This window comes from Neolamprologus brichardi, chromosome 9 (assembly GCF_056152115.1).
Source record: "Neolamprologus brichardi isolate AB-2024 chromosome 9, ASM5615211v1, whole genome shotgun sequence".
NCBI lineage: Eukaryota > Metazoa > Chordata > Actinopteri > Cichliformes > Cichlidae > Neolamprologus > Neolamprologus brichardi.
This window is the reverse complement of record NC_142112.1, coordinates 22,381,756-22,397,001: the sequence shown is the minus strand read 5'-3', so window position 1 is coordinate 22,397,001 and position 15,246 is coordinate 22,381,756. Positions and strand designations below refer to the sequence as shown.

At 40.9% G+C, this 15,246-nt stretch overlaps 1 protein-coding gene across 1 annotated transcript in view; it reads left to right on the top strand.

Moving 5' to 3' along the window:
• Positions 1-15,246, top strand: part of c9h8orf34 (chromosome 9 C8orf34 homolog) — a 71,300-nt gene that overhangs the window by 44,662 nt on the left and 11,392 nt on the right. Inside the window, exons 9-11 of the mRNA XM_087845617.1 lie at positions 1,719-1,804; positions 1,903-1,976; positions 10,477-10,603. Coding sequence (XP_087701743.1) covers positions 1,719-1,804; positions 1,903-1,976; positions 10,477-10,603 — 287 coding nt within the window. The remainder of the gene's footprint in view (positions 1-1,718; positions 1,805-1,902; positions 1,977-10,476; positions 10,604-15,246) is intronic.

Below are 15,246 nucleotides of genomic sequence, written 5' to 3'. Positions count from 1 at the left end.
TCGAATCCAGCTTCCCTTGTGTTTTTTTACAGGTCAGTGAAGTCTATCAGTCTGCGCAAATGAGACCCACGAACCACTTGGCTCTACCATGCACTACCCCAAACCAGGAAATAGTGACACCTAATTTCACACCCACAGTGTGAAGGCGATAACTCGGTTCCCATTTGGGCACCATAATAAGAACAAAATGTCAACTTTGCATTGCAGGATCGCTTTTCTCTTTGAACTCACTGACCCCGTATTGAAACCGATCCCTGACTTCTAAGACACCTTCCCTTGCCAACGTCCTTTTCCGTCCCTTCTGTCCAGACACTGGCCACACCACCAAACGCTCCAGTCAGCCAGTGTGCCTCTTAACCAGCAGTGGCAGGTCTGAAAACATGCAGCTTCCAGTGGCTCTCTGCTGGTTGGTTGAAGTGCAAAATGCTGTGTGGCCTGTGTGTTGTGGCCACGTTTCTGCCTTTTGGGCTATAACTGTGGTCACACCAACATTTCATCCACCTCCCTTATTGGCCTGATCAGTTCATTTAAAGAGCATGTACTCCCGCCACAAAATCTCCTGTGTGCAAACGCATCCCAGATCTTAGGCCTGCTCTGAAGTAGCTGGCAGTGCGGTTTTAAGGAAATGGATAGATTTCCACAAACCTCTTTTGGACTTGTCGTTCTCATTAAATTAATTGCTTTCATATCAGGAATGCACTAGGGGAATTGTAGTCAAGACTTGCGGCTATGAGTAGCTTTTGTTCAGAGAATGGGAAGGCCTTTTGATAGTCATCTTGGGTACTTTTAATGGTCTTATAAAGACCATTAAAGAGGGGGGGAGACAAGGAGAGGGATGTCTAAAGAAGGAAAGAAATAGAATCCACTTTAAGAAGTTGCGTTGTGCCTTTAGTCTCGATGTAGAGGTAGAAACAAGGAGGCCCTGCAGCTGGGAATGCAGCTGTGCCATAAAGCATAGGGATTGCTTTCCTTTCTCTTCAGCTAATGGTTGCTCTCATGACATGGAAACAGCATGAGGTATAAAGAATTTGATGCCAACGTGGTGCGTGCACAAATTTGACATATGATGTGATTTACAGTTACAGCTATAGTGAGTGTATAGAGGGTATGAATTAGCATTTTAGAAGAGCATAAATGCATTTAAAGTAGCATTTTTCTCTTCTCGCTGAAAGGTGAAACGAGAAAAGGCTGTTTGTCTTTCATCTGCAGTTTACTTCACTATCTCTGGGCAGCCCAAATCTTTTGCTACCTTAAGACAGCCAAATCTGTCAGACCCACTTCCCTTTCAGTCCACGGTGTTATCTTTAAAGAAAGCAATAGGGGCTTGGAACACATTCTGATAAAAAACAGTAACTGAATGATGTCAGAGAAAAATAGTAGCTGCGTGTCAGTTTTTATTTTTTCTTCTTCATCTTCAGTTATGTTTTTATAAGCATAGGGATAGTGGAGGTGCTGCTGCCTGTGTACACATCGTCTATTCATGCATTACTGTCGTTTCTTCATTATTATTCATATTTAATTTCAGCAAAAAAAAAAAAAAGTTTGTGACCTGAAACCGACCTCCGTGCCGATCCAGATTTCGCCGAATGTTTCGCTAAACATTTCCTCATTGTCTCATCACCTCAGACTGATTGAGGCTGGCTTGTTTTTTTGTTATCTGACATTCACTTTCCAAACATGCGCTGCAGTGCAAGTTTATGTTGTGTGTTGTTTTCCAGGTTGCAGGGAGACACACTATCAGACAGCAGATCAGAAGAGGAGCATAGGCCACACATATCTGAACAAGCTGTACCTGATATATCTTGTAAGTTGCAGTTCATACTTAATATATAAAATCTTTATGCCGTTGCACTCTGCTTTATTCTTCCTCTTTCTCTCGTTTGTGCGTATCGTCTGGAGCAGCTCCTTTGCCCGGGTTGGACACAGTGGCGGGACGACTCCAGGAATGCGACACCTTATCTCAGATGTCAGGCTCTGTAAGTGTCCTCCCTACATCCATCACCAAACAATTAAGATCGCTTTACAACCATCAATTACCTCGTCGCTCTCTCCTCCTCGACTGCTATTGTCTCAAAACCACCTCGAGCCCCTCGTTAACAGAACAAGGCCCGAGTAAAAGTGATCCATCTTCATGTGGGGATTTCAGCTTACACAACAGCTGATAGCGCTAAACAGCCCCAATTAAAACTCTCCCTGCATCACTTTGCTTGCCTTTCACAGCTCTTGTGTGCAGTTTGAAAGGAATACACAAAAAGAATATCGAGCGACGTAACAGCCGCAGGAGATTTAGATGGGTTTGATAATGGATCTAAATATTTCTGGGTTACAGTGGGTACACAAAGGTTTGTTGAATAGCAAAGTGGCGTGATAAACCTCAGACGCTTCAGGGAAGAAATCTATAGTGGCCTTACGTGGCGCACACCAGACTCAGTCAAAGGCACATGCTGTTAATAAAGCGTTCAGCTAAGACGCCGGTACCTTTGTATAATTACCTCTCCGAAAAGCCAATACCTTTTTTTAAAAAATATAATTGCCCAATGTAAGTGTTAGACAAGGCTTTTTACTGCTTTTTTTTAAGAAAGAAAGGAGCCAGTGCAGTGCTCCGTGTGTGGAGCAGATGCAGAGAGGCTCCAGACTAACTGGGAGCAGACCTTTAGAAACTGAAGGACTAAAGCAGTCGGAGCTCTGACGGATTTAGCCAAATACAATAGCCTCCATCCTGAAACTGTAGACATTTGGACCTTAACATGCCAGTCACACTAATTCCCAGCATTTTACAAGTGTTTTCTTTGACACAACGCACAGAAGGATTTAGAACCGAAAAGCTGAGGCTTGACCGCAACCAACACAGAGTAACAGAGTTTTAATAGATCTGAAAGAGTTAAGTCGATCAATTTAGCCTGTGCCTTTTATTTCTCCTTTCCAAAGACCTTCACGTCCACATTTAACCACTAGTTTGTAGCTGTGTGAAACAAGGGATTAGACACTCCATCCTGCCGCTACACTGCAATCTTCACAGGTTAAGCCTTGTCTGGCAACTTAGAGAACAGTGCGCTAATAGGTCCCATATGGACTCTGCAAGTGCAAATATCTCCTGTAACCTATAGTGCTGCAAGTAACCGTGCTTGTTTTGTGCTTAATTGCTTATATTTGGCCCTCTTCGAAAGGCAAATGCAATTTGTAACAGCTTGTAAGTTCAGCTAGTCGTCCAGGGGCTTGTGGAGTAAAATGACTAAGCAGTGTGGAAATGTTTTTTTCTTTTATGGTTTATTTGGCGGGAGGTGGGGGGTAGGAATACAAATAACTCGAATAAAGTAATGAATGAAAGTGTAATGAAATCTTATGTCTTTGCACAGAATAAAGACATACGATTTCATCACACTGGTAGAAAAGTGTCTTGGTGCTTCCTCTCTTGTCGCAGTGGTCATTGCATTTTTTTTACGGTTGTTTTGCGACTTTTAAAAGTTTGAAGTCATATTTTATTATTAGCATTTACAACTGTCCATAAATAAAGTAGAGCCCTGTATTGTACACAAGCCCTGGTTTGGGCAGTAAATGCCCTGGAGATGTTGGAAAGTAAACACTCTTAACGGTTATCATTATTAGTCTCCTACCTCTGCCAGCTCCCTTTAGGTGATAATTGCCCCATAAAGACAAATTCTTTCCTAAAGCAATAGCCAGGTGTAAATTCCCCCCAAAATTCTCCCACTTTCCTTTGTAACTCTTAAGTGATACGTGTTAATCAGATTTGCTCTGAGTGGTATGGGTGTTACCATCGTAAAATATGCCAAGGGAAACTGCTCACTTGTATGCTGGAAATAAGATAATTAGTGTGATGCAGTGCTGTGTGTGTGAGAGAGATGCGAAGCAGAACCGTTATGAGGGTTTATTTCTGTTTCCGAAGGAATCTTGGCTGTACGGCTTTTTATATTTGGCAACAGTCTTCTCCCCACACCTCCATAGACACGCATGTATGGTTGTCATCTGAGCAAATCGCACAGCGTAGCCACACAGCGCAAGTGCTGGTGTAATCTGCCAAAAGCTTTGTTTTGGATTTACAGGATTTTCTGTTTTTCTTTATTTGCCTGCGCACTCAAATGATTTTCGCTTAGAATGATGGAGAGATTTCTGTTAGGGAATTTCTTGTAATAGATCCATCTATCTATTTTTCCTCCATTTTTCCAGTTTAGAGTCATGGGAGATGCTGAAACCTCGCCCGGCATCATAGGACAAGAAGCAGTGTACATCCTGGAGAGTCTTTGAAGCGCTTTCACATCTTTAACATTTTTTTTTAAAGTTTTGGGAAATTAACTCCAAGATGTCACACATACAAAAACTAATCTTTTGTGTTATGGCAGACTGATTCCAAGGTTTCAGCTAAATTTTGAAGTATAGTGCAATAAAAATATAATTTTTCCCGCAGACTCTTGTAAAGAATCATCTCATTTGCACTTCTATTGACACTCGTTGTTTTTCTCTGATATGAGAACAGGCAGTGTGTCATAAAGTCGGTCTTTGGAGCACTTGAGTAAAAGCCTGTGTTATAGTCAATATCCTGTCTGCTTTTGGCTGTGGTTGGATGAGTGAGCCTCTGAGCTCTGTATGCAAGTCCATAAAATCCATTAGGTGATTCTGCTGTAAGCCAAAACAACAGGAATTCATTAAAAGTGTGAGTGTTAACTCTCACATCCCATATTCTCCCACAGCCATGCAACTTAGATGGGGCTGCAAAAGCAAAGTGAGTTATTTAGAAAACCTGTAATAAATTCCTTTTCTTAGTGTTAAGCTTAGCTGATTAATCCATGTAAAGATATGACAGAATATATGACCCTCTTTTTGTTTCTTTGCACTTCAGATAATTCCCCAGAATACACAAGACTTTTCAGCTGTACAGCACTGACGCATCACTACACCTGATCCTATAAAAAACACAGGACTGGCTGGGTACTCGTCAGTATTTAATGCACTGGCTTACCGGAGCTTTAACCCTGAGGCCCGATGACATAAAGGGTTCATGAGGCTCGAGATGAAAATTCACAGAGAGAAAAATGTCATGCTTCACTTTATGCTGAGTTTCTTTTGGCATGTGATACCTGTTTTAAGTCTGTATGTCAGCTCTCACTATGCCCAGATTAATCTCGCACCAAATAAGGGTCCGCAGAGTGTCTTTCATGCAGCAGGTCTACTTTACACCACCTGGCACACAGTATTTTGTGCGAGCGCACTGCAGAGAGAGCTCAGGCCAAGCTCCTCATTGTTGGCTTCTGGCAGGAGCTCGATCGTTGATAGTTATAACCAAGGAAGCTTTTTCAAAATTAAAAAACGAGTATGAAGGAAACGAGGTACAGACAAGGCTAAAGTCGGTGGTTATCTCCTGCTGCTGCTGAAGTAGCAAAGAATGTGACTGATCCAAAACTTCATGTTAGCAAAGAAAAGGGTGAAAAGAAGAGGGCTGTTTTGTAGGTTGCTGCTTTACTGCGTTATGAGCTTGTAACAGCTTTTTGGCCTTTAATCGCTAGACTAAATCTGACACCCTCGGTGATCCCGGCCAGTGTGTGGCAGGAATTTTAAAGATGTTTCTTTATTTCACAGACATGCCATTTTGCAAGTGCTAAAACATGACTATGTAACAAAATTGTTATTACAGCTTGACTGATATAGATTTTTTTAGATAAATACCAATATTTGGCGATTTAAAAAAATCTGGAATTCCGCTATGACTGCTGATATTTTTTTTCTCTCAGACATACAAGACAAATACATTTTACTAAAAATCTCATGTGTAGTTGTTTATGTACTTCTTTACCCTCTGCCCAACTCTTCTTGGATCAGTCGGTTGTCTTTGTGGCGTTTCTCCTGTCTCTTCTTTAATTTTTACATGTCTCATTAATCAGCTTTCATAAACGCTAATACTTCATCCATCCATCCATTCACTTCCGCTTCTCCTTTTCAGGGTCGTGGGAGGCGCTGGAGCCTATCCCAGCTGTCATAGGGCGAGAGGCAGGGTACACCCTAGACAGGTCGCCAGTTTATCACAGGGCTAACACAAAGAAAGAGACAACCATTCACACCTATGGGCAATTTAGATCGATCAATTAACCTATCCCCACTAACTGCATGTCTTTGGACTGTGGGAAGAACCCACGCAAACACAGGGAGAACATGCAATCTCCACACAGAAAGACCCCGGCCTGATGGTGGAATTGAACTCAGGAATTTCTTGCTGTGCAGCAACAGTGCTAACCAGAGCCATTCATATTCATTCATTCATATGTCATCAAGTAGCAGATGGCAGCCGACAAAATCAGCCTGCAAATAAATCAGTCAGCTTCAGCTTTTTATGACACAGAAAGAACTATGATATATATCCTGATGATTAAAGCTCAAAGCTATATCATGAAGATAAACTTTTGTTTTACTTCTTTAAACATAGTAAAGTTATTGCACCAAAAAAAAGAAAAGAAAAGCTGATTCTAAGATGGTTTGGTGGGAACATTTGACTTCAAATTTAGTTGATTTTATATGGAGTGATCCACTTGTGTTTAAGGAGAACTGCAGTACCTTTAGTGCAGTCCAAAAGGAGCCCCAATACTTCAAGTGAAGCAGTTAAAAGCCTCAAATAATAAGCTGAAATGAGAGATGATCAAATAGAGTGTGTCTTGGTGCAAGGTCCTGTGTGTGTTTTGTGTATATTAGTCCCTATGCAACCCAGGCCTGACCACAACAAGAGTCCATCAATTGTGCTCGCAAAGCCAGCAGTACGCTCAAACCCCTGTGACTGCATGCACACACCCCCGGCAGTCCTTGTTGTGTGGAGGGGCCATGTTGGACCAAACCCCAGATTGCGGTGATTATTACTGCTGACCACACACGTATAGCTCCACACATGCAGGCTATAAAATATTTGACTCTAGACGTCTATCCTCTCTCTTTCTGTCCTGTTTGCTCTCAACATGGAATCAATTTTGTAAGAAACAAGACCCATGTTTGTTAGTTAGCCAGAAGTTTTACCAGAAGGGTTTCCCCTTTTCTCTTTAAGCTTTCTTTAGTTTTATCATAGTGGGAGGGAGATCATACCAGTTTTGCACCACTGACATTAATACACTATAAGTCATTGCAAAATCACTTTTTATTTGGCAAATGAAAAGCCATTCCTTCCTGTCTTTTCGGCCGCTAGGATTAAAATATTGCACGCCAAGCACTGTTTGTTATAAGAACAATAGATGCTCTAAACCATGGCTAAATGAAACCACTCTCCATCATTCTGTTGTATCGTCTCACCGTGTAATCAAGTCCATTTTGTGCCCCAACATCTCCTGTGTAGCATTTTTGTTTTGTACATGATTTTCAAATATGCCACATTGATACACGATTACATCCAGGTGACTTTGTTAGTATGACGTCACTAAACCCAATGAAATAACAGTCATATTTTCATTGCACTGTCTGTTTGTTTATTGATCTTGTCTGATGAGGTGAATTTCTTACAGGCTTGCTTGGTTTTCCTGGTCTTTGGGACTGTGGAGTCCCATCAGCCTCGGCCTCCAGTCTGCTGTCTCCAGGATATATGGTCCTGATTACAGCAGAGCTTTAGAACTCAATGCAGATGTTGCGTTGTAGATGTTGCTAATAATAGTTGATCTATTGTATATCAAAAGCTTTTATAAAACCAAGCTCTTTAATAAGGCACTACGATAAATTTGATCTTTGACATAATCAACTTGGACTCTGGATTTCCGAAGCACCGGGGCTTTAAAATGTAACGACGTGAAGTCCACTTAAAATTGGGAATCTGTTGGTGGCCTTGTTTGCCAGAGCTGAGTATAAAAGGCAAGAGGAGGACAGTGTGATGTCATGCTGTTGGATTTGGGGAGATACCACCAAAGAGAAAGAAATAAAGCTGGGGAGGGGATTCACTTGTAGCACTCAACCCGCCTTGCTGCTTTATGAGGACTGTAATTAAAGATTGGCTTGGGTGTTGTGGTTCTATGACCACAGAAGGCCTTATGTATCTGACAGGCATAAAGATCAATGCCATAGATCCTGGGAATGATCTTCTGTCATTTATCAGAGGATAGCAGCTTCCCTTGTTTTTCACTACACCTACTCTTTAAGCATTGCAGTCCTCTTTAAGGGGAGCTTAACTTGTTACTGTAGAACAAACTGAGTTAACCTCCCCTTTGTGCAAGAATACTAAAATGTTAAGAGATTCTTCTTATAATAGAGTGTATTCCTTCCTGTGCATATACTGGGATTTTTGGCTGCTTGTTACCTAGCAGGTCGCCACAGCCCATGGATCTGCATATTTTTATATTTCACCTTCATGATGCACCCTTCCCATTTATCCGGGCATGGGACCTGCATTAGGAGTATGATGACCCCCTGAGTTTGTGTCCCAGACAGGGGATTTTTCTTTTGCAAGACGAATGTGTTAAGAACTACACCTCTTAACCCAAAAGGACAATCCCAATGCAAAAATCTGATCAGTGAAATTTTTTTTATTTTCTTCTTCTTCTTCTTTTTTTTCTTTTTAAAAAGGCTATTTTGTCTGCCCACCTTTATGTTTGATGGTTGCCAGTTTTTCAATCCTTCATTATTCACACAGTTCTTCTCAGTCGCTCTTTGCTGCAGAGGTTTTATCACTGAAGATCTCCAAAGGATCTGTTGGATTTTAGTGAGAGGATTTTAGTTTTCACCGTAAAGATTCTTGTCCCCTGTGCGTTTGTGAACACAGTCGTGTTGTAAAATTCCTTTCCTCTCGAGCTTCTTGTAGCTGCCCTGAATGAAAACACCATTTAGTATTCAGTTGCCCTGACCGTCCATGCACCTTTGACATTCACGCAGTCCCATAACATTACACTCACACATCCTTGTTTCATGCACTCCTCTGTGGTGTTATTGGCCAGGTTCACACCAGACATGCTGGAAACCATCAGATCCACACAAATTTATTTTGGTTGTAACTGACCAAAGCGTGTTCTGCACTTCATCAGGCTTCTTTTCTCATCCTTCGGCCAAGTTAAATCTTGCAGTTTTATGAGTAATGGCTTTTTTGAGGTTGACTTTATCCAGTGTCCGTCGCGGCGCCCGACACCACCAGATATTCTTCTCGCCGAATCAAAAGCATTTGCTTGTCTTTTTTCCAAATAGGAGGTTTGTGTGAGGTCACCAACTCCATCTTCCGTTACTGGTAACACGGCTCTTCCTACACTCCCATTCACACTGTTTATTTTTTACCACACTCAGCTATGTTGCATTCGATATAACCCAGGAGGAAAGTGTGTGTTCACAGGTGTTCTTTTATAACCTTGTTCAAGCAATTATCCTCAACTAGGATTTCATGTGGAATCGGTTTGGTTCCAGTGGTCACAGGTGTTCTGACATTTGTTCTATTAAAGTTGGACTTTGTGGCTTGTGTTTTATGTTCATAGTCTGTTGTGCATAGGATCAAGTACCTCGCACTTCAAAATAAAAATCATAAAAATTATAGCAAGATGTTTTCATTTTGAACTATTTCACTGTTTTAGTGATATTGCGCAGCTGCGTGCTCGGCTTTTGCTGTGAAGGGATTATCCCAGGATTGTCTTTAAAGACCGCTGGAAGCCTCGCTCTATGTATATCACCAGATGTCTCCAAACCTCACTCTGTGTCAGCACTTTGTCTAGTCAGCTCTGTCTCCCATTAAGTGCTTAGCACATCAAATGATGTAAGTGCTGGCATCAGAGGTATCATAACTTATCTAGTGTAAACCAAACTTACAGGAGGTGGAATTACGGCTGACAGGTTTTATTGTTCACCTGTGCTTGGAGCTCATGTACGCTTGGTCCACTGACTTAACAGATCATCTGGCCACTTGCGTCCTATCAAAGGAAAAAAAAATAGGAGGATTAAGCATGCTGCCATTAAAGAACTTTGGCAAAGTTTAGACTGTCTAACAGGTCCCTTTCCAAATCACACACTTGGCCATGATTGGTACGAGCAAAATAGGCCAAACACAGCAACTACACATAAGTGATCCAATCTGCCTTTTTATTTCTTTCATTTCATATGCTTTAGAATATGATCATCTCTATTTAAAAAAAACTCTGGAAACTATTCAAAGTGGCTGATTTATTGCTCCGTAACTGGCAGCGCGAGATTTGCCGCTGCCAGGCTCGCTGCCAGCAGACTGGTGTGCATACACGCTCCTATAGATTTACTGATAGTTACACAAAAATGCTCTGAACCACTACTGACTGTCTAGCACCCTGCACTCAGTTAACACAGTGCACTCCATGATGTATGCTTTCATCTACACTTGCTGTGGTTTCTTGTGTTTTTCTTGAGCTCGTAAAATAATAATTGGCTCTTTTTTTTTCCCCCAGCAGATATGGCTCAGATATTTCCAGCAAGAGCTGAAAATTATATAAAGAGTTAATTGAAGGGTCTTTCTTCTAATGTGACTTTCTCTCTCTTTCTGTTTTCCTTGCTAACTAGCGTCAGGCTGTCTGGGAGGCTGATCTGAAGGCTGTGAGAGGTGGGAGCTCTGTCGGGCAGACGGGCCTGCTACTGGGCGACTCCCTCTTTTCTAAAGAGCTGGAGAACATGGGCAAACAGCTTGCTGGTAGGCAGTTGTATGTGTATGTTTGCATGCTTTATGTGTGTGCGCGTCTGTATGTGATATTAGCTATAATGATGAATTGTGAGACTGAGGCAGATCAAAAAGCCTTCTTTCTTTGAAAGCAAAAACACTGTGCCAGCATGCACACATGCAGGCATACAAAGCTATAGAGTCTTATATAACTGAAGGGGATTCAGATAGCACTTGAGGAGTGGGAGGGGTGGGGGGGCTATCCAGTAAAAGAATACACAGCGTTTGGTGGAAGGAATTTCCTGGTTAATTAAAAACTAAGACTTATGGAGCCCTGGATTAGCCAGAAAAAGAAAAAATGAGCCTTTTTATTACATCGTATAAAGGTTTTAGCATGTTTTGATTAATTAATTCTCTTGCTTTAATAGTAAAATACAAACGTCAAAGATCGGTAACTTATATGCAAAGTGTTAAAATTCAAGCAGCGACCTGTTTCCATATGGAGTTTCATGAAACAATTCATCTTCTCTCAGTGGCCAGTGATGAAATGAGTGCACAGGGATGGTCACTCTTACATGAGGTAGTGTCACCAAGAAACAATAATAATTGGCTGATTATACACTACTTTGTATAAGAGCACTTTCCACAAGGGTGGTCTGCTTGCTTAAATTTGGTCTGAACATGAAGCTCATTGCAGTTTGTTAGTTTTTTAATGAAATCCACACTATGACTGTGGACCAAGGGCATCGACTGCGTATGAACCACAAATCCAAAGAGAAATCTGAGTCTAGCATGTGAAGACGTCCGTTGCCACTGGATCTGTTTACTTTGTCTTTAAAGAAATGCACAATAACTCAAGAAATTACCTTGACTTTGGATCAATCTCTTTCAAATGTATATAATCCATATGTGAACAGTTAACTGCTTAACAGTTAATAGCATCTACCCATGATATTTGCAGCTGTCTATATCCACATCCATGTCCACAATGATGGCGTAAGAGTGGAGAATATGAGCATTCGTCCTAATGAGAAAAATGACTTCCAGTAAAATTAAAACCCCCAAATCCCCTACTTAAAAGCCCTGTAGTAAAACCATCCAGACATGTGGATGTGGACTGAATTTACTGAATATTTTTTCATCTCGGTGTAGACTCTCTGTATGCACTCAACTCACCTTCGGCAAAAAAAGACTGATGGCATTCATCCAGCTCAGGGGAGAGATTGTTCTGTCAAAATTTGATTGTTTATCTTATTCTCTGTTTTGGTTTAAATGTTTTTCTTATAAGCTATTGATCAGGGAAATTATAATCTATTTGCACAGGGTGTTCTGCTCTTTTGGGACACTTACATAACTCACGCACACAACCAAAACGTGAGAACAGGATGTATCTTTTGGCTTTGAATTATTTAAATCACAGGAACAAATGAATCTATAACACGGGAATGAATTATATAGCATTTTGTGTGCTTAGTATAGTAAGATATGTATATTCTTATCTCTCTCTGCTCCTCCTGGGCTTTATGGAGAGTAAATAGAAAAACTAATTAAAATGTTTTCCACATGCCAGGAATCCTATTGAGCTTCAGTTTTGACAGGTTCAGTTAATAACTCTCACTCCCGCTGCTGAGTGAATACGAGCCGATCGAAGGCAGACTCTGTTGGAGTGTTATTTGTCTGACGAAATGGAATTTGTGTGGCAATTTGGAAATGATTATTCTTAATGTAGTCCAAGGCTGAGCTTTGATATATGTGACGTCTGGGTGACTCAGAGACTGCTTTTGTTGTCATGAAGATCAAGTATGAATCAGATGAAAGTGTGGAATAGAAGCCAGGGAGAGACTTGCCATTTACCGTCATGTGTCACACACTTGTTTGTATATGCATGTCCTCCCAGTCTGTTTAACAGCGTCACAGTGTGTAAAGATATCTTTGCATACCAGATATATTAAACGCATGCTGGTCACACTGAGTGAATTCGTTCCTGTCAAACAGCAGTGGTCACAGCTGGAATGACCTTCTAAGCTCATCTGTAAATGACAGTAAATACACACCAAAAAAGAAAAAAATAAAGATAAAGTTTGTGTTAAAAATGTACCAAATTTTCAGATGTTATTGATTTCTAGTTTTATACTGACTAGTCAGCCTGATGATTCCCAGCAGGCCTTTAGTAGAAGCTGTTAAACAAGCTAATCCAAGTCTTTAAAGCCTTTATTAGCTGTTAAATCTCTTCCACGTTATGAGCCAGAGCCTCACTGTTGAGCTTCTATTGTTTCCCCAGTTTGTGTTTGTATTTTGTGACATTTTCTTATGCACAGTGCTAAAAAAGTTAAAGGAACACATTGAAAGCACATCAAATCTCAATGGGGAAAGAAAAAATCATGCTGGATGTCTACACTGATATGCGTACACTGGGTAATGTGTTAGGAACGAAAGGATCCCACATCATTTTATGGAAATGAAAAGTATCAACATACAGAGGGGCTGAATTCAATGATTCAAAAACACCAAAAAAAACACAAAATGAAAATATGATGTGGCAGGCAAGTCTATTTTGCTAATATTTCATTTCAGCAACTCAAAACGGTAGTCAGTAGCCTGTATGGCCTCTACATGCTTGTATGCATGCCTAAAAATATTCCTGGGAGGCCAAAGCAGCCATAACTGATTATTAACCCCCTCTGCTACTTAACTGACCAGATCAATATCCCACAAGTTTAAGTGACTTGATGCTATACTCTGATTAAAAAGTGTTCCTCTAATTTATTTGAGTAGTGTAGGTATCCAGTTAGTGCTCACTGAGATTCTCTGTGTAGATTCTCAGTCAGCCAGGTCATCGTAGTCTAAGTTGCTTGGAAAGAAAAGCATCTGGACTTCTTTAAGTTTCTTGAAGACAACTTTTGGAGAGTCCAAGATTTTAAGCCCTATGGGGGTGTCCCCCAAGAGGGTCATAGACCCCCTATTTCGAGGATGCCAATGTTCACATATTGCACAGAAAAGAAGTAATGATGTCGATTGTGAACAACCATCTTTGAACAGAGGACGCCGGCTTACAACACCAACTGTCTGCCATCTATAATCCAGTTTTGAGATCCCTTCCCAGAAGCCTTAACGCCCACTCACATCCTGGGCCATTTGACCTCAGTAAATCACATAGGGTGGGGCCAGGTTTTACGGTGACTGATTGTGACCCACACCCCTTGTCACACCTTGGCTCGTGTGATTAGGTAGAGGATTGATTGGGGGTCCATGACCCTCTTGGGGACATTCCCATAGGGCTTAAAATCTGGGACTCTCCACCAGTTGCTCTTAGAACTGAAGAAGCTTCTCTGATGGGAGGTGAAACGTCTTCAAGAAACTTAATGAAGTCCAGACGCTTTTCTTTCCAAGCTCCTTAGCTCACTGAGATTGTTTCTAGATTTTTTTTTTTTCACACAGTTGCGCAAGAGTACATTTTGGACATATTGCAGAGACAGAGGTTTTTGGACAGTTTTGGACAGTTTTTGTTTGTAATGTTGCATCTGTACACCACCACAGGGTATTTTAATTCAAACAATCAATATATGATTGAATTGCAGACTTTCCGTTTTACTCTAATTCAACAGATTTAACAAAAACATTGGATTAATCGTTTAGAAATTGCACAGTCAACCATTTTAAGAAGTTCAAAGGTAATTGGACAAACTAGCATCATTTTTACGATTTACAGTTGCGTTATGGTTGCTGCTTGCTTGTGGGTCCCTCTGCCCTCAGTTTTGTATTTAATAGCTGAAAAGCTATGCTCTGTTGGGTTGAGATCAGGTCAGTGACTTGGCTGTTGAAGAATATCCAATTTCCTTGTCTTAAGAAACTCTTGGGCTGCTTTTGTAGTACAATTCAGGCCATTATCCATTTGCACTGTGAATCGCTCTCCAATGACTTTTGCAGCATTTGGCTGAATCGCAGAAGAGAGCGTAGCCCCATACACTTAACAATTCATCCTGCTACTTCTATCAGCAGTCACATCATCAATAAACACGAGTGGCTCGGTTCTGCTGGCAGCCATTCATGACCATGCTACAATACTGGCTCCACCATGTTTGACGGATGATGTGGTATGCTTCAGGTCATGAGCTGTTTCTCTCCTTTGCTACACTTTTCTCTTCCCATCATTGTAGTGCAAGTTAATCTCAGCTTGGAGACAATTTTTCCCCCTAAAACTGTCCAGGCTCTTTTTGATGTTTTTCTGTTCTTGATTGTGACAAGTGGTCTGCACCTTACTGTAAACCCTCTTTATTTACATTAATGAAAGCATCTCTTGCTTATAGACTTGAAATTTAAATGATACACCTACTTCCTCAAGAGTGTTTTTGACTTGGCTATATGTCTTTAGCCGTTTTAGTCATCTTCTGTGGTCTACCTGGCATTTTAGTATTGCTGAGCCTGATTGCTGATATGTCCACTTCTAAAGTTTTAATATTTAAGGTTTATCAGCCTAATACTGACCTCCTTTACTTGCATCAACATCTCTTTGGACCCCATATTGAGAGTTTGTGCGAATAACTAGTACAAAAATGTAAGCTCAACACGAAATCAAGTTCAGATCATTTATTTGCCTAAATTTAGTTTTGGGCCTCTGAAAATGAGGGTCTATGTATAAAAATGTCTGTAATACCTAAGTAGTTAATGTATTAGCA